The 19,970-nt window shown below is 38.7% G+C and overlaps 1 protein-coding gene across 1 annotated transcript; it reads right to left on the bottom strand.

The window, feature by feature from the left end:
- Window positions 1-1,026: 1,026 nt before the first annotated feature.
- On the bottom strand, window positions 1,027-18,002 carry Angptl5 (angiopoietin like 5). Its single transcript, XM_052726806.1, is given in 9 exon segments — window positions 1,027-1,760; window positions 5,586-5,771; window positions 7,861-7,981; window positions 9,539-9,639; window positions 12,446-12,539; window positions 13,304-13,407; window positions 16,169-16,313; window positions 17,911-17,954; window positions 17,957-18,002. Coding segments are annotated over 9 exon segments (1,161 nt in total). The 3' UTR covers window positions 1,027-1,440.
- Window positions 18,003-19,970: the final 1,968 nt, after the last annotated feature.

Here is a 19,970-nt window from a genome sequence, read left to right as displayed (position 1 = left end):
CTTCTTCACATAGTTTAACTGCCTTCATCACCCTAACACCACAGGACTCTTCCTTAGAGGTCCGTGCATGGCACGGTCACAGTGCCAGATACCTAGGACACACTAAAGGTCATCTCTGGTCAAATATTCATAACCATGTGTACGGATATGATACATAAAGTTGAGATAGATAAACTGTTTCCCCGACTACTCGCTCAGCAAGATTGTATCAATTTATATTACAAAGGTATAAATGATCTCATTTATCAGCTTATGTGCAAATACTGGGTAAATACTAACAAAATAAGTATAAACTTTGTGATAATTGACACAAATTTGTTTATTGACCTGTCATATTATGTCAATGGCTATTCTTGACATGTGCCTACTTTATAAGGAAGCTCTTGTATTGTGATTCATCATATGGAAAGAATAGTTTGCCCTTTGTTAAGATGTCTTTTCTACTTTCCCCACATCTCATTCATCAATGACTGACTGATACCTGGCCCAGAATGTTCCCTGCCATCTTCTTCACGGTATCTTTACCATTCATCTCCTTCCAACTTAGAAAACATGGAGAAAACAGGATTTCTCCCAAGCACATCTAGACCACTGACTCATGCTCACCATGTACTTCACTTAGAGTTCACATCACTTGGTTCAAAAGGAGACAAGATCTAGGTGTGGTGACTCATACCTACAATCCTAGCACTCAAGAGGTTGAAATAGGATTGCCAACGAGTCCCAGGCCAGCCTAAACTACATGGTGACTTCCAAGATAGTATGGGCCATATAGTGAGTTCTAGGCATGGCTGAGTAACCAAGTAAAACTTTAAAAAAACAAACATTAAAAATTATAATTAAAAATATTTAAAATACAAGTATTCTAGAATGCAACTAATCAGGGCATTTGTATAGTAAATATACTACAAATAAAAACAAAATTATTATTCATAATAAAATATGCAAGATTTTATTTTAGCAGCAAATTCTTACCAGTTTTAAAATATTATGGTATCACTCGGTAAAATTTTTTAACCCTGTGGTGTTAATGTATCAACCCACATATGTTGCTTCTTGTAACTGTCTTCCGAAGAAATTATCTGTAAATTATGTAAGTAAGCATACAGATATAGAAGTAATTAAGATTCTCTCCTCAGTTTTTCTAACAACTTACTATGGTTTACATGCTCAAACAGAAGGCAAGTTCCTTTAAAAACACTATGCATCTTGCAAGCAATCACATAATGTTAATATAGTCAACAGAAAACATACCATGATATGCCATGATTGCTTTTATAAGTGCTACAAAATGGGTTTACTAATTAAACCCATAACACTAACATGCCATCTATATTCAATTTTTAGCTAATACTAAACTCTAAATAAGAAACGATGTAAAAAAAATTTAGTATGTTTTCAAAAGTAACTATGGAAATTGTGCTGCAATTTAAAATAAGATTACTTAAAATATGGGTTGTAAGTTCTTCTAATCTTCATTGAAACAGATTTAATCCTGACAACTGAGTTGTTTTTGGTCCATGTACCCCACTGAATGCCAGTTGCATGCAATTTTCCAGGAACATGATGGACACCATTCAAGTTCGTGAGGCCACACTGGTTGAACCACCAGCCAGTGTTGTTATGGAGGTGACTACAGCTCTTCACTGACTGATTATTGACCAGGCAAGCAGGGTGGCATCCATCATTATCAACATCTGAGGTGCTGAAAGGCATTGCATTCTGGTTATCATCTTTTCTGAAGCCCTGGAATGCATCACCTGCATAAAATGGATTATTTTCAAAAAGGTGATTCAGAGAATTTTTATTATTTCACTCAACTATTACCATCCAGTTATACAGAAATGCTGCATCTAGAAACAGATATCAACAATTTTTCTACTATTTGTCCTCTTAAAATCTCTCTCACACAATGTGCCAAAACCTTGTGAAGAATTGGCATATGTCTTTAAATGGACAGACCAACCAGCATGGGAACTTGGCTAGACAAACAAAATCAGATTATGGTGCATGTGTCTGTCATACTTGAAGGTGATCTGCATGGTGACTGATAATTTTTTTTAAAAAAGAAAATAACTTACACACTGTATGTTTTCTTTTTGTTACATAATGAGTTTTTAACATTCTTTTTATTTTTTATTTTATGTGTATAATTGGTTGGCCTGCATACGTGTCTGTGAACCACATGCATGGAGTGCTCACAGAGGCCAGAGTGTTGGATCCCCTGGAACTGGAATACCAGACAGTTGTGAGCCCCATGTGAGTGCTGGGCTTTGAAGCTGGTCTACTGAAAGAATGGCAAATACTCTTAACCAGTGAGCCGACTCTTCAGCACCACCGCCATGGTAGGTTTCTACTTTAGGAAGACAATTATGGATGCAGGTGAAGCATTTGCCCTCAACGATATCAGATTCGCAATTGCACCATTGTTTTCAAACACGGATGTAGTGTCCTGTAACATGCCTAATGCACTCATGACAATTTCCGATGTACTGTGGAGTTGTGCTTTCATGGTTCTTGACATTCTGTGTAGACTGATCATTTTTAAAGAACTTATTCTGAACACTGTATGACTAGCATGCCTGATTTTCACCAGATCCTTCAAGGACTAACTTTCTTGGCCAAAATAATCTAGCTAAAACTTAAACTGCAGGCTCAGGAACTACATTTTGTTTTTATTCCATGAAGTTAAAAGATTCTTAGTGGATTCATACCTACATGAATTTTTGACTAATATGTTCAGCTAAAAGAGAAGCTATGGGAAGTATCTAGGAAGCCCAAACCTGTATTGTTCATTATGCTTCTGAACGTTTGGGATCTCTTGAGGTAAATATTTTGGGGAGCCTTAAGAACTTCATTAGTGTGATCTACCATAAGCCCAGCTCCACTGGCTAGTGAAGTCCCTGACTCTGCATAGTGACACACAAAGACACACACAGACTGAAGTGTGTATCTGCGAATGCAACATAATTTTCATCATCCGTGCTCTGCGGTACCTTCAAAGTTCACCCAGTGTGGTCAGAAAAATGACTCAAAGGGTAAAAACACTTGCTACCAAGCCTGATGGCCTGGATTCAATTTCCAGAACTCACATAATGGAAGGAGAGAACTGACTCCCTAAGTTGTTCTCTGACCTAAACACATGTACTGTGGCATGCATGTACCCACACACACATGCAAAATAAATCAATAAAATGCAATTTTTAAAAATCTGCAATTCATCTAGGGAGCAGTGCCTAAATTCCATGACCATGACATGAACAGTCTCCACTGACAAAGTTCAACATCAGAAAAATCTACACCAGATGACTTCTCAATGGATTACACTGAGTCACTCTTTTTAAACGCGCGCGCGCACTCGCACACGCACACGCACACGCACACACACACACACACACACACAAATGATTCCTGTGTAAATTCCATTAGAATATACCCACCACATTTGCTATAAGCATGGCTCTCAGAACTTAACTGATTGACCACTAACCTTCATCATCTTTAGATAGAAGATTGACAAAGCACACCTCTGGATGGGCCTGGGATGCATTTCTGGAGAGTCATATCAAAAGGACTCTGACGTCATGAGTGAGTGGGTGGCTTCCTTGATGGAGCCATCACACAGAGGCATTACTGAGCGATAGTGAAATGACAACAGGGAGGCACGGGTAGAAGTGGGTCACTGGCAACAACCTTAGCGCTACGTCTTGTCTCTACCGTTCTCTACTGAGCCATCAGATGTGAACTGCTCTCCACCACAACCTCCCTGAAATAGCTCCAGGACTGTCAGTCACAATAAGCACTCTTCCCTTAAGTTGTCTCTGTTAGGTATTTTAGTCACCTGAAAGACAAAGCTACAATGCTGCTTTCTCTGAGAGACCACAGAAGTTTCTCTCAAGTTTTACTATCAGAAATATCTGGGGTGTGTGTGTGTGTGTGTGTGTGTGTGTGTGTGTGTGTGTGTGTGTGTGTGTGTGTGTGTAGGCCCAATGTCTCTTTCCTTGATCATTGTCCATCTTTTATTTTCTGACTCATTTGTTAGGCTAGGCCAGCTAATCAATGGGCTTCAAGGATCTGCCTGTCCCTAATGCTCCAAGGCTTGCACTGTAATACACAGTTTTTCTGTGGGTTCTGGGAATCTGAACTCAGGCCTTTGTGCCTGTGAAGTGGACACTTCACTGACTGAGCATCTCCCTAGCCCTTTTCTACTTCTTATGAAACAATGGTCCTGCTCAAATGTTCAAGTTTCATATTTATATTTCTGAATCAAGCTCAATGTCAAATTTGTATCTGATCACATTTTATCTGCATATCTATCTACATTATACCTTTTCCTTTTCTTAATTTAACTGTATAACTTGATCAACAGTTAAAAGCTACTTAATGGCCATGGAACTTTAAGAGCTCTATAATGAAAATAAAACATCCTCTAACAAAAGCATAATCATCTTTTAGAGATCTCCACATAAGCTTCCTGACATGGCATGCTCCATGTTGAGCAATTCTTTGCACTTTGGAAGTAAACACTGAAAACTTTATATAAAACCCTTTAAGCTTTCCCATAGCTATCTGTACTTGATTTTCAACTTTCACCTAATGTCTCAAGACCAACCCCACTAATATGCCATGAATCCAGCCACACCAAGCAGCCCCTCTGCCGGCCATCTATCTCCTTGTCTATGCTGTGATACAAGCTGCCCCATTTGCCAACAGTCACTTGCCAAAAACCCGTCCTTTCTTCCAAGTCTGAGTCTGCAGTTCTCAGGATGCCGGCATATCCTCCTGGCCTGAAGTGACTGAACTAGATTCTGCAGGAATATTTATTTCCGAGAAGCTTTAATGTTCGCCTCATTTTGGAACCTATCCATCCTCCCACAAAAGTCTCCTGGTTGCAATCATTCTCACATTCTCTTTAAAGCTAAAGTTCTATCAGTCTTCTGTTTTCAGTGTTTTTTATGTTTCCCTCTGTGCCAACATTAGTTGACAGTCAAGATATACAGAGCATTCATTGTTAACTTCTAACACTAATATATATAACCAACAAGTACACCATCAGGAAAAAAACAGGGGAACAGGATTTAGTATTTCTTCACTCAAATGTCTTTAAAATTCAGCTCCAAAATACAAAGTCATCATCAAGTATTCTGAAGTCCTGATGAGTTAAATTTTGGGGACTGCATCAAGGGAGAGTAAAAAACTTGTTTGGGTGTCTTTGTGGACTAGGATTGGATGGAAGAGGTGTGAGCCACAGGTCTTGGACCAGACACCTTCTCTTTCAGGTTTCTTCACTGACAAAGTTGGAAAGCTGTTACTCCCTGAGCCTGAAAATAGGAATGCTGCTTACCCAGCCTGCCTCGGGGCCTCTGCCCACAAGACCACCAGGGTCTCAGTAAACTGCTTTAAAGGACACAAACACTCCAAGGTCATTAAGCAAGGTGGGCACCACAGACTTTCAGACTTGCATATTGTTCTCTAATCTATCGTCATCAGCTATATGCCATCATCATATGTCCTGCCTTATTTCTATGTAACACTAGGCAAGTGATACCTCAATTTTTATGTCATTTTAGTAATTAAAAACTTACCAGCACTTCCTGAATATCATCCTAAGTGTATTTTAAAAGATTGTGTTTCATCCTCTAGCCAAATATTCTCATATGGAGCATAAGCCAAGGTGTCATCTTCGGATTCCAAGGCCACATGAAGCATAAAACTAGAATCTTTTTGGTTTATTATGTAAAAAATCTTTTTCAGTCCTAGCCAAAATTCTCCTGTAAAAGAAGTGCTTTGTTTTAATAGGTTTAGTTCAAATGAGAACAAGCTTTTATTAGTGAAGGTTGATGCTATTCAGCTTTTCCATACCTGAGAGGACTCATCAATAACCAGGACACTAGATGGCTTGGCTCAACTCAGCTGCCGGCTGTTACCTAACTTACGTATTTTGTTAATTCACTAGACTGAACAGAATCAAACTGTTTCATTTTTATCTCCCCAAATTCAACTTAAAAGTGAATTTAAAGACTAAATAAAAAGTCAAGTTTTACCTTTATGGCATGTCAACAGAAAACGTGTTCAAATCTCACAGCAACTAACAAATGAAATGACCCAGTAAATGTAGGAGTTTTAATCTCAAATCACCTGCTCCTTAAGAAACACTTTCTGAAAGCACTCGGTTAAAACTGCTTTTTCTACCTTGGAAAGTCCTTATAAATAAATATTTCTTTGTTTAAAAGCAGCTTGCCATTTACCTAAGTGGAAACAAAACGTGGCCACACTGAAGCTTCCCCAGATTTAGAGTCAATATTTCTAAGACAACTGTGGATTATATTAACAGAACTCCCTAATTCAGACAGTGTTCTTGCATGCACATTTTAGCCACTGGCCTTCTACTTCCCCATATCCATAATGGATTATAGTAAATGCAGACATTCCTGAGATAAAGCCTACTTAAATTATGAAATTACAGGGTATAAAATTTCAGAGAGTTAGAAGATAATGAGACAGACTATCAAAACTCAGAAAGCTATGACTAAGATATTAAGTTCTTTTCCATGGATATTTTAGCTACCACCCTGTTAGAACTGAAAAGAACAAGTACAAGAAAACATGGACACCTTGTAGGATGGGCTCCTATGGAGCTGTTAGTAACATGGTCTCTACTTGTCTTCAGTTTCTTTCAGTTTTACTCCAACCTCATATTTAAGAGCTAACAGCAAATTTTATTAAATCCCCAATGTATTTTAATTGTACTAAATATAAAACAGTCTTAGTTTGAAAAAACAGTGTCTGCCTCTAGATCTTCTTAGTTAAAACACTCTTGAAATTTAGAAAATAGTAATGTACATCATAGTTTTATAAAATTGCATTCAATTTAAATGGTTTGACTTTAATGGTCATATGCCTTGGTTCTATCTACATCTCACTGTATTTTAAGTCTATGACAATCCTGCCTCCTTTTTTTTTCTTTCCTCATTCCACAAACAATTGGGAAGCACTTATCAAAGCTACTGGGTACAGATAACAAATACCCAACTGAGAATTTTCACTCAAATCACATTTCAATTCATCTCTAAAAAGTTGTAGATCTTTTTTTAAAATATGTGTTTATCGGTGTTTTGCACACATGTGTGTCTGTGCACCTTGTGTGTACCTGGGCTCATGAAGCCAGAAGAAGATTCTGGATCCCATGTAACAGGAGTTACAGACAGTGTGACCTGCCATGTGGGAGCTGGGAGTTGAACCCAGGTCCTCTTGAGGAGCCAGGACTCTTATTTGCTAAGACATGTCTCCAGCCCAGATTTCTAGGACTTAACTGAAAACATTTTTAAAAATAATTTGGCATATAAAAAATAGAATTTAAATCATATTTTTATATTCACGTAGATTTACCACTCTTACTGAAGATTTGACTAATGCTGATACAGTTGAGAAATAACACACCAGAAAGAAGGAGAAAAGGCAAAGCTGTAGTGGGTAGCCATTCCAGCTTTGATCTGGAAGTTCCAACCCTCATTGAGGCTTCGGTAACTGTCACGCCTACAAGGTGGGGCCAAGAGAGCGCCCTGAAGACCCGAGATCCAGATGCGCTGCCCTCTCTTGGTTCCTGGACCCTGGACGCTAGAGGTAGACCGAGCAGAGTTCTCCAGAGAACACAGCTGGACTTCGCAACATCTTCCCCAGACCCTACAACCTACCTATCCCTTCATTTCTAAGTTATGCCTTAACTTATTTAGAAAACAGTAATGTACATCATAGTTTTATAAAATTATTACATAACTTATGTTATAAACCTCCCTTTTAACTACATGGAGTGGCCTTAATAATTTCACCAATACAAAACATCAACACATAACATTTGACCTAAAAGGTCTCCAAATCCATCCAGGTAATCACACCACGGCCTCCGGAAGTCAACTGTCCCATCCATCCTTTTCTGAATCACTGTCCATCCTCCTCCTCTGTAATCCATGTCGCAAATTACCTAAAATGGGCCCAGAATATGCCAAAATAATACAACATTGTTTTCATTGTTTGACATTATAGAACTCATCCTATAGAAAAATAAACACAAGAAAGTTTTTATTCCCATGAATTCATTCATATTTTAACTCTCTGGAAATACTACTGCTTAGGCAAACTCATAATTAACCTAACTGCAGCCTTGTGTGAGTGACTTTTTAAAAAAGACATAACTGTTTGTATTATTTTAGGTTATCATATAATTCCTCAACTCTAAACATTTTTTTTTTTCAGTTCAGGAATAACAGTGCTGACATGCTATGGCAGAGGTGGATTGCTTTACAAATGACTTTGTTCTCTGAATTATAATGCTGGGGGTTTTTTTGGTTTTTTGTTTTTTTAGTGTTAAATATGTTGTCTGCCTGGTTTCTCTTCCTCGCACAAATCGGTGTTCAGACTGACATTTCAAGACCAAAAGCATGAACTGTGCCCACCCAGCAAGTGCTCACAGGGGCCTCTGCTGAAACTGTGACATGCACCTGCCTGGGGCCCATAGAAACAACAGGGAAGAAATCAAAGTAATCCACTCTACCAGAGACTTCCCACACAGATACAGGAAAAAAGGCAATGTGGAGGAAGCTCAGGCAGCAGCTCTTTCCACAGAAGAGGTAATTATGCAACCCGCTCTTGGAAAAGTTAGAAGCCTCCCTTCCACCACTGTTCAGATCCAGTTCTGAATGTGTAGGCAAAGAGACTCAGGTACTTTCTAAATTATTTCCCACCTAAGTCCTAATTTTTTGACATCTTGTCAATAAATTTCAAGAGGAATTATGGTAAAAATTCTAAGAACAGAAACTCTGCATCTACTTACAAAGAAAGGTTGTTATTGTACAATATAGACTATTGATAAACTCTAAAGATCATAAATCTTTTAGACACTGAGAAAGTACCCAGAAAAAAATATGTATATACACACATGTCTTTTCTGTCCATAAGCATTGTGTGCAGTAGGTACCTACTAGAAATACAAGCAGACAAGTACTAAGGATAGACAAAGCATAATTCTTATAATTCACATTAAGCATGGATCAGTTTATCAATCTTCCTTATGCCTAAGTAAAAGGCCTTTTTTATTAATTTCTTTTTTAATTTTTGAAACAAATTCTCACACTGTAAAATAATGTATCATCAGAAGAAAATGCAGTTATAAGATGGAAGCACAGTAAAAGTTCTTTTGTAAGCCCCACGTCACAGCACATCATTGTTATCAAGTCTCCATTGACTAATTGAAGCAAGGATTTATATTGTACAGTTCTGCCCCCACAACGGTAACATAAAGCCTTGCAACAACTGGATTTCCTTTAAAAGGAGTAACTATGGACACTAGGACACTGAAATTCATGGTCTGAGCATAAGATGTCAAGGAAACCAAACTTTTTAAACTGCAAATTTTGCTAATCTATTTAAAATTTTCAAGACAAAAATATTTTAAAAGTAAATATTAAAATATTTATAATTTAAATATTAACAAAGTTAGCTTGATGTTTACTTTATTCTGTATAATAAGGGAAAACCTTACCTCAAATGGGTAGCTAGATCCCTCTGGAAAGATTATATATAAACCACTAGAGGTTTTGGTGGCAGAGCCAATTGAATCTTTATTATGAGTGCAATCCAAACCTAGGAAAATAAAATGAGTCATTTAGTGAACGTTCAATTGTACCTAAGACAGTCAGTTAATAGCAGAGAATTGACAATGCTGTCTGAAATTGTTGTTACAGCTTCCATTAGTGATACCATGCCTTTAACTTCTTACAAATGAAAAATTACCACAATTTTAGAATTCAGGAGAAAACATATGAAAGAACAGGAATTAAAGAATTTGGGCTGCAGAAACCCCTCACAAATAATACCCTTTTAGTGACTGGTTATTGTTTAAAGTTCTCATATTGTGGGGTTGGAGTGATGGATTAACAATTAAGAGCCCAACTACTCTTGCAGAGGACCCAGGTTATGTTCCTAGCACCCAGATAGGGGCTCACAACAGTCTGTAACTTCAATTCCAGGGGATCCAACACTCTCTAGTCCCCTGCATGCATGTGGTGCACATGAACTCACACAGGCTCACACACACACACATAAATAAAAATAAAATAAATCTTTAAAATCTCATTTGGGAGACTTATTGTATAATTATGCATTCTCTTTTCCAAGGAATCTAAGTGAACCCAAGTTTATCTTTAATATATAAAGGATGGTTAGCGAGGAGAAAACTTAAGGAATAAGTAGGTTAACTGTGATTAACATATCCTTGACTACTTTATTCCAAATTTCAGACTCTAGTGTGTTGACGTTACCAATACCAATAACCAGGAGGGAAGAAGAAATCACTTTCTTCACTAACAAGAAACTAAGCGAGGCCAGTGTGTGCTCTATCTACAAATGTTAAAGCTGTAGCCCCCCCCCCCAACTCCAAAGCATTCAGTTCCACAGAGGATTGTAAATATATGTATGTAATACCAATATGCCAAGGAGTATTACATTCTATTTTAAGGTATTCTAGTGTACATGTTATAAGTGTGATTAAATAACTCCAACCCTGTGATCCCAATGACTCGGGAAACTGAGGCAGGAAAGCTTGTCCTGACTACATAGTTCAAAGCAGCCTGAGCAACTTAATAAGATCCTTATTGGGGGTGGTGGGGTAACTTTCTGATAGATCACTTGACCACCATGCATGCAGCTCTGGGTTCAGTCACAAACACCACGTCCGAAAACAAGTTTCAGAGCATCACTTCCTCAGGTGATTACTTTTACTTCTTAGCCAGGAACCATTGATTAACCACTGGAAGCCTTAGAATGTTTACCTAACATAGGAATGATGACACTACTGTGTCATAGTGTTTTACTGGAGGTTTAAAAGGCAAGCATTTAGCACACAGCTTACCACACGTTAATCTGTAGAAAACAACGCAACAAAAAAACTAGGTATAAAAAGTTGTCACCTTCCCTTTGCTTCTGGTTTGCCCGGTGAGATGTGAAGAGGCATTCCTACAATGGAGCTATGCTCAGAGGTGTGGAGAAGCCACAGGGGAGGCCTGACCTACAGCAGAGCATGTACTTTGCCATTGCCTTTCCATAGATGTCAGCGAACTTGTTAGTCTCTTGGGTTGTGTGTTCATCACCTGATCTGAGGGTATTAGAGCAAGTCTGTGCTGATCTTACTGTGCATCACAGGGTGTTTCAGAACTTTTGATGATTCCCGGCCAACTTGTCTGGCTTTAGAATCACCTCAGACAAACACCTGTGGTGGTGCACATGAGAAGGTCTCCAGAAAGGTTGGACTGAGAAGGGAAGATGTGACTTGAATGTGGGTGGCACCCTGTTCAAGGACTGGGGTGCCAGAATGAATAAAAGGGAGAAAGCGAGGTGAGCCCCAGCACTCTCTTTCTCTCTGTCTCTGTCTCTGTCTCTGTCTCTGTCTCTGTCTCTGTCTCTGTCTCTCTCTCTCTCTCTCTCTCTCTCTCTCTCTCTCTCTGCTTCCTGAAAGCAGATAGAGTGGCCAGCTACCTCACATTCCTGCTGCCACGCCTCCCCGCAGTGATGCAGCAGATGTTCAAACTGTGAGCCAAATGAACCTTGCCTTCTGTGAGTCGCTTTTTGTCTGGTATTGGAGACCACAGTGAGGAAAGGCAGGTAAGGATTTCAACTTACTGATGAGGAAACTAATACCAAGGAACGAGCAGCTTGGAGGTTAGGAGCAACCTGACACTGGATTTCATGCTCTGCTACAGTTTGCACTGCCACTGAGGTAGTGACGGAATAAGTCCTTTAAAGTAGCACAGGACAGAGCCTGTCCTCATAAAGAAACAAGGAGATGTTCGGTTCCTGTCTGTTCCCTCCCCCTTCTGAGAAACACTTAGGATCACATACTTGAGCCTCAGTAATATTTATTTGCTTAGAATTTTTATATGAATTCGTATTTGTAAGATTTACACAGCACTTTCTTAGAAGCACAAACATGTAGAAATAAATGTTACATTTTAGTGCAAAAAAGTCAACTTTGTATTTTTTTCTGTATTAAATTTCTTTTTCCTTTAAAGTGTTATATCCCACTTTGAAACATCTAAAAAAAAAAACAAAACACTTTTCACAGGTGGGAGGGACTCTGGAGCTTTTCTTCTGTGTGAAAAGTAATTATTAATAAAATGCCAGGGCGGGGTGCTCAGAATACGGCACCTAAGGTTACTCAATGTTCAACAGATCCCTAATATTATTTTACAGCTATGGCTTTCAAACAGTAGAAAAGTCCTTCAGCTTAGAAAGGGCACATTGTGTAATTGGCCTAATAGCAGGTACTAGTCCTCCATCCAGACTGTTAGGAAACATTGAACAGTGCGTTCTAAAACTTCAGTGCACCGGGCTGTCCAGAAACTTTGAGTAATAAAACAGAACTGTGAAGAGGCTGAAATACCAGTACTCTCACCATGTGACTGAACGGGCCTGGCAGGAAAGGGATCCAGCTGTTTGCTGAAAACCTCAGTAGTCAAAAGGAGAATTCGATTCATGAGCTCATTAACCTAAACACAGACAAACGAGGCAAGGTTGTACTTAGCTAAATTATATAAACGCTATCTCTAAGCCTCTCTGAACCAAAAGCATGCCTTCTCTTCTAGGCTGGATTCTTTCTGTTCTAACACAACAAAGGCCTAAGTAGTGATTGTGCCACCCAGCAGCACCTCCTAGGAGCTAGTCCTGTCTGCCATCGCCCAGTGCCGTCTGCGCCTGCGCTCTGCTCTCACTGTCCCACAGCACCGCTGCCGTCCTCTCCGCCTCCCTTTGCTCTGCCCTCTTCATCCTCCACACCAGCTGTTAAGGGGTGAAGACAGTTCCTTGCTCACATACTTCAGTGGCCAGTAGTGTAGCGAGCTTTAATTTCTGATTCCTTTAGTCAGGTTTCCTTACTCATTCCCAACCTCACCAGCCCTCCCACCCTGTATCAACTCCTAAGAACCCCCCAAAGGGAATGCTGTCCCTTCTTTACCAGCTTTGTGACATTTAAAGCATTCACTCATCTCTCACTGCTCAGCTCACAGGCTCTCTCTCCTGAGAGACTTCCCATGTCATTCTGACAGTATTCTGATTATTTCTATTTTTCCATGCTTGTTCTCTTGTCACCAAGCTGCATCCCCCTTGAACAAAGGCCTGCTTGATTGCTCTGTGTTACAATGCTTCTCACCTCGTAGGTATTAAACATCAATACATGGAATCAAATGACTGTGCTTCCAGCCAGCTGTGCCAATGTGCACATGCAATGCAATGAAATGCCAAAAGAATTCTATACCTGGCTAGATAAATAACCCAGAGATGCTTGCTGCTCATCCATTATATTTCTCAGTAGTTTTTTGGTACTTCTTGTATAAGAAACAATAGAATTTTTCAAGTTTCCTTAATCAGAAAGAAAATGACATTCTTTTATAAAACAATTACAGTGAAAAGAATAATTTCACATGATTTGGAATAAAGAAAAGTATCTCAATTTATCTGAGCTCATAACTATATGTTTTAGTTAGTATATATTTATTTAAAATGGGATTGGCCAAAAAACAATTGTTTCAACATTCTTAATGAAATTATGATCCCTGATGATATAGATTCCCTCAAATGATTTATTTAATTAAGAAACAACATTCTTCTTTTTTTTTGGTTTTTCGAGACAGGGTTTCTCTGTGTAGCTTTGCTCCTTTCCTGGGATTCACTTGGTAGCCCAGGCTGGCCTCGAACTCACAGAGATCCGCCTGGCTCTGCCTTCCGAGTGCTGGGATTAAAGGCGTGCGCCACCACCGCCCGGCCTAACAAACAACATTCTTAATGCCTACTCTCACTTTATGAGATAAGAAGTTTAGAGGCAAGAAGTATAGGAAGTGGGGGGCAGGGTCCCATGTAGCTCAGGCTGGCTTTTAACCCCTTCCTGATCCTCCTGCCTCCATCTCTCAAATTCTCAAATGCTAGGATTACATACATGTGACCTGTGTCAGCCTTCTTAGCCAGTTAATTTAAAAAATACATCTTTGTTTTATTTTGTCTAATACTGTATAATTTAAAACCAAGTCACTAGCATGCATACACATAATAAATCTTAACCAAAGCTTTGGAGGCCACCAAAATAGCTCAGTGGGTAAGGCATCTGCCACCAAGCTTGAAAACCTGAGTTCAATTCCTGAGACCCACATGGTGGAAGGAAAGAACTGACCCCTGGAAAGTGTCCTCTAACCTTCATACATGTACCCTATGTGGGAACACACACACACACCAAGTCCAGTTTGTTAGTTTCTGGCTGAACTTATACAATACATTTCCGTTTGACTTCATAGAAAATATTCGATATTCCTTATTTTTAAAAAGGCTGCACAAACATTAAACATACTTTCCCTTAAGGCATTTGAGATCATATTGCCATCATGTCTCATCATCTCTAATTTTTTTTTAATGTTTATTTATTTATTATGTATACAGTATTCTGCCTGCATGTGTCCCTGCAGGCCAGAAGAGGGCACCAGATCTCATTACAGATGGTTGTGAGCCACCATGTGGTTGCTGGGAATTGAGCTCAGGACCTCTGGAAGAGCAGTCAGTGTTCTTAACCGCTGAGCCATCTCTCCAGCCTGATCTCTAATATTTTTAACACCAAAAAAAAAAAAATCCTCAGGGCTGGAGAAATGACTCAATAATTAAAGGCACTGGCTTCTATTGCAGAGAACTCAGCTCTGGTTCTGACACAGCGGTTCATAGCCAGTTGTAATTCCAGTTCTAAGAGATCCAACAGCTGCTGGCCTCCTCAGGCACTGCATACATGTGGTGTACATACATACATGCATGCAGACAAAACATTCACACACATAAAATTAAAATAAAATATTTCAAAATAATATCAACTACCTCTGCTTCTCAGATTGAGAAAGTTTTACCTATGACAATGACATTCATCCTCTTCAGCAAAAAAGATCCACATGTTATTTCATGAATACCTTTTAAAATGGTACTTATCTCTAAGTTTATTTCACCCTAGCAGTAAAATGACATTAATAATTTCTAACAGTTTTGAGTCTATTTCATCCATCTTCGTCTCTCATTTTTATTTTCAGTCTCTCACTTTTTCTTAGTTTTTTCTCTGAATTTATACATCTGTCTTAATGGGACCAAAACGAATCCACAGATTGGAGCTTGGGACACTTATGTTATGTAGTCGAAGTTTTCTCCGGTCCTGCCCAGCCCCACGGACCCTGCAACTGCTTATAAAAAATAATCACTCAGAAGCTTATATTAATTAAACTGCTGAGCCATTAGCTCAGGCCTATCACTGACTAGCTCTTACATTTAAACCCAGCCCATTTCTGTTAACCTATATGTCGCCATGTGTTCCATGGCTTTTCCTGTTGCCTTTACATGCTGTTTCCTGAACGGCAGGCTGGCGTCTCCTCCTCAGTCTTCCTGTTCCCACAATTCTCTTCTCTGCTTGTCCCGCCTATACTTCCTGCCTGGCTACTGGCCAATCAGCATTTTATTTATACAGAGCAATATCCACAGCAATGTTACACAGAAATTAAGCAGATTTAAGTCAGTTTTTTGCACTCTAACCTGTAAATGACTAGCCCAGAGGACCTGGGTCAAGTCATCAGCTCCACTCACCCCAGGCTGCCGTTCTTTACATGCACCCCATGTCTATAATAACTAACAGGAATTACTGTACTGTGACTAAATCACTCTTACACTGAGACTAAAACTCTAACTGTGATCCTTTCCTACATTAAATGACTAGATTTGTATTGTATTTATTGCATTAGTTATTGTAGTTTTCAGTAACAATGTGTTTGATTTTAGAAATACCCTGGGAGAGGGACTAAGGTGAAATTTCCAGTGCACTGAACCAGGAAATAAAACAGCCCCTCATAAATTAATGCATTTGTATTACCAGAGCCCTCTGGATTGCCCTTCTTTCTATGGTCTATAGATATCACTGGACTCCCTAGAAGAAAGATTGCGTTGACTTAACAAATATCTATTAAGCACATACTTATTAAGTGTCAAACACAGACAGCATCTGGCCTTGGGTGATAAGGTATATATAAAATAATCCATATAAAATGAAGGATATTTTTCTGTGTCAAAGTTTGATTTCATTATCATTGTGGTAATTTTTAATACTTACTGCATATAAAATGTTTTTCTTCTTGAGTTACTTTGGTCTTAGCATCATGTGACTCTTTACAGTCTTCCTTGTACACAGCAGGGTTACTTTGATTTTCATCTTTGAGATTAGTTTTATCTGCCACACTGTTACCTACTAGAGAATCCTTCAAGTTGTAAAACAGAAATGAGAAAAATGCATGAAAATATGCTGTCAGACTTTATACACAGTAAGAAGACTACAGAAAATGGACTGGAACTTCAAGATGATCACTTAAAACATATGCTGAACTAGTTAGTTTAAATTCCCACAGACAAACCTGGGGGTGCAGTTTCCTTTTGGTCAGTAGTTCATGATAATTCAGTACTTGCATCGTCTCCTTTCTTCTCAGACTCCAGACAAAGCTGCTTGAGATCTGCTTCCCCTCCTGTGATCCCATGGACTTCATCTTTCCTCTCTGCAAACTCGCACGTAACAGGACATAAGGATACCGTGAAAAGGACTGAGGAAATTCCTCGGACATATCCCCAATACCTCTAGTCAAATAAACTTTCTGCCACCAACTCTTTAAAATTATAGGGAAAAAAATGTGTAGGAAGATTTGCTTTTATATAAAATAATTAAAGAATTGAAAAGATAACTGCTCATAGATTTTAATGTTATCATTAATAAAATTTTGAATTATGGGATTTTGATTTGCAAAAATCAGTAACAGATATCATTAAAAGGATGATAACAGCCGGGCGGTGGTGGCGCACGCCTTTAATCCCAGCACTCGGGAGGCAGAGCCAGGCGGATCTCTGTGAGTTCGAGGCCAGTCTGGGCTACCAAGTGAGTTCCAGGAGAGGCGCAAAGCTACACAGAGAAACCCTGTCTCGAAAAACCAAAAAAAAAAAAAAAAAAAAAAAAAACAAACAAAAAAAAACAGTCTTGGACTAAAGTTGTCTATTTCACAGTCCTCCTGAAAGCTATGACAAGTTTGTTCCATTTTCTAGACTCTGAAAGACTGGTATAAAACTAATTTTATTACAAAGATATTTGCCCTTGAAAGACCTTGTACTTTGTTACTCAGACTACTTTAAATTTCTTGCTTTTTCTCTACACCTCTATAACAACTGACATACTTGATGTTATTTAAAAGTGTTACAGATATCCTTTTTTCAGTAAGGCTCTTAAACTTCAGTAAGCGGTGCTAAAGAACTAAATCATTAGGATCTGTGCAGCTGTCTTGGAATTTTTTTCTTGTTTCAACCACAGAATCTTGGCATTTGGTTTTGATATAGTGATACATTTTTAACATTTAAAAATTTAAACCAACACTTAAATATATGGGCATTCAAATCCTCAGCTATTCATAACATTGCATACCCCATGCTAGCTGTCGCTCTGATATTGTTTTAGATAAGATATTCTTGCATCCTAATTAACCACCTACAGGCCTTTATTGGAATGTCATGGTTTAAAGACTAACTTGCATTTTTAAAAGTAATTTTTATTACCCATCAGATGTTTCATTATCAAATGTAATAGGAAAGCTGAGAATTAAAATATCTTTAAACAATTGAGAACTTTCTTTAAAAGTTGATCTTAGATTTATAGTTTTTATCTTAAGATGTAACATTTAAGAAGTCTCAACTTCTTGAAACATATTTTAATTGTTACATAAATTATATTTGTTGTATAATTTATATTTTCAAGCTTCTAATACGTCATGAAAGCTAAAATGGCTTTCTTAGCTAAAATAATATTGCTAAAATTCTTACCATAGAATGATGAACACAGCCACCTTGTATAGCTTCTCCACAATGAAAATACATACATTGAAGAACAAGAGTGAGGCTTGGCATAGATACATCACATTTTTCTTGAACTAATGAAAGTACTTCTTCAGATATCAGCTCTCTGTGGAAAGAACGGTGCATAGAGTCATCCGTTAAAAATTTCTGGAAGTTGTTCAGCACAAACACACGTGTTACTTACTAGCTTCCATGCCCTTTCTAGAAAGTGTACAGCACAAATACACGCCAGTACTTACCAGCTCCGTGCCCTCATCTGAAACAACACCCTTCAGTGAAAAACAAGGCAGCTCCTGGCAACACTCACACCTCAATTGACACACATCTTTCCCATTGCTTCTACCTACAGCACAAACCCATGTGTTTTATAAAGACATCTAATTCTTATGAACTGGTTTTTAGCTCAGAAAATTGTAAAATGGAGTAGAGAAGTTGCTCAGTGGTTAAGAGCACTGACTGGTCCTCTACAGGACCGGGTTTGATCTCATCACCCACATGATGCTCCAGGGAATCTAATACCCTCTTCTGGCCTCCTTGGGCAGCAAGTAAACATATGGCACACAGACATACATTCATACATGCAGGCAAAACACCCATACACATAAAATTAAAATTTTTAACTGTAAAATGGCTTTCATAAAAATATGAAGTAGAGACAGCTGGCAGAGCAGGACCACCAGTAGGTTGACATGATCTTTGAGTATTGAGATTCATTCAACATGGACATCCAAAGTTGATAAACTTTTAAAAAAGTGTTTTAGCCAGATTTAATCATCAAAGGTCATATTAACCAGGTAAGTACCACATTTCTGGTGCCAATTGATTGGTGTATTTTACAACTACATTAGTAAAATTTCAAAAATCCTGAACTGTTATTTACTGAAAATGGTCATTTTCTGGAAACTGCCTTGTGACCCTCTGGGAATATATTCAAAAGACTCCACATCCTACTACAGAGATGTATGCACATCTATGATCACTATTGCTATATTCATAATAGCTAGGAAATGGAATTGGCTGAGATGTCCATCACCTGATAAACAGGTAATGAAAATGTGGTACAGATATACAGTGAAATTCTATATCATTTTAAAAGAATAAACTTTACAGAAAGATAGATGGAACTAGAATACATTATACTAATCAGGCAACCCGAGCCCTGAAAGACAAAAGCTGCACATTCTCTCTCATGTGTGGGTCCAACTGTTAGAATTGTGTGTTTAATTTGTGTGTCTGTAGAGGTCAGGAAGCTACAAAGGACCCATAATCCGGAAGAGGGAAAGAAAACACAGAATGAAACAGAGAACACGTGTGATATCAAAGCAGAGAAGGGGAATCGTGGGGTTAAAGGCTTAAGTTGGGGTGGGAGTGGCGGGAGGAGGGGTAGGGAGGTAGTAGTGAGTTAACCAAAATTAAGGATATATGAAAAAGGTTTTGGAAACCCACTAATTTGTAAGCCAGTTGAAAAGAAAAACATTTTTAAAACAGGGGAGTTTGAACAAAGCTACCTTCAACAGGTGGATAAATGTTTCACCCAGAAGACATAGGTTACTAAATGAAAATCTCAATGCTAGTCATGGTAGCCCCAGAAGCCACCAAAACAATGTAGGTTAGTGCTGTTGCTCTTTGTTTCTTATCAAAACTAGATGATAAAATCCTGTTGATAAACACACTTGGCTATAAGGCACAGAAAACTCAAGTTGGAATTGACCTGGAAATGTCTCCCCTACTGGCTAGACTTCTTAGTACCGAAAGGTGCTATGCACCCCACTGGGGCAGAAAGGTCTTCACTTACCCAGTGGTCACCCTGCATGCTGCAACACTGACCTTCCAGGCAAGATGTGTCCACAGGTACAACCGTGACTTGACTGGTACAGAGTCGGATTGCAGGCCTGCTCCACAGAGCATCCACACTTGGTGCTGTAAACCTGGTGGAAAAGCCCATATCTGGGGCAGGGGGAGCTCCTACCTTTGTTTTGCTAAGTGGACCTGTCAAACTGCCTTCAAAATATTTATGTGTATAGCCA

The sequence above is a fragment of the Peromyscus californicus genome, unplaced genomic scaffold (genome assembly GCF_007827085.1).
Source record: "Peromyscus californicus insignis strain IS unplaced genomic scaffold, ASM782708v3 Scaffold_11__1_contigs__length_118956290, whole genome shotgun sequence".
NCBI lineage: Eukaryota > Metazoa > Chordata > Mammalia > Rodentia > Cricetidae > Peromyscus > Peromyscus californicus.
This window is presented reverse-complemented; position numbering and strand designations above follow the sequence as displayed.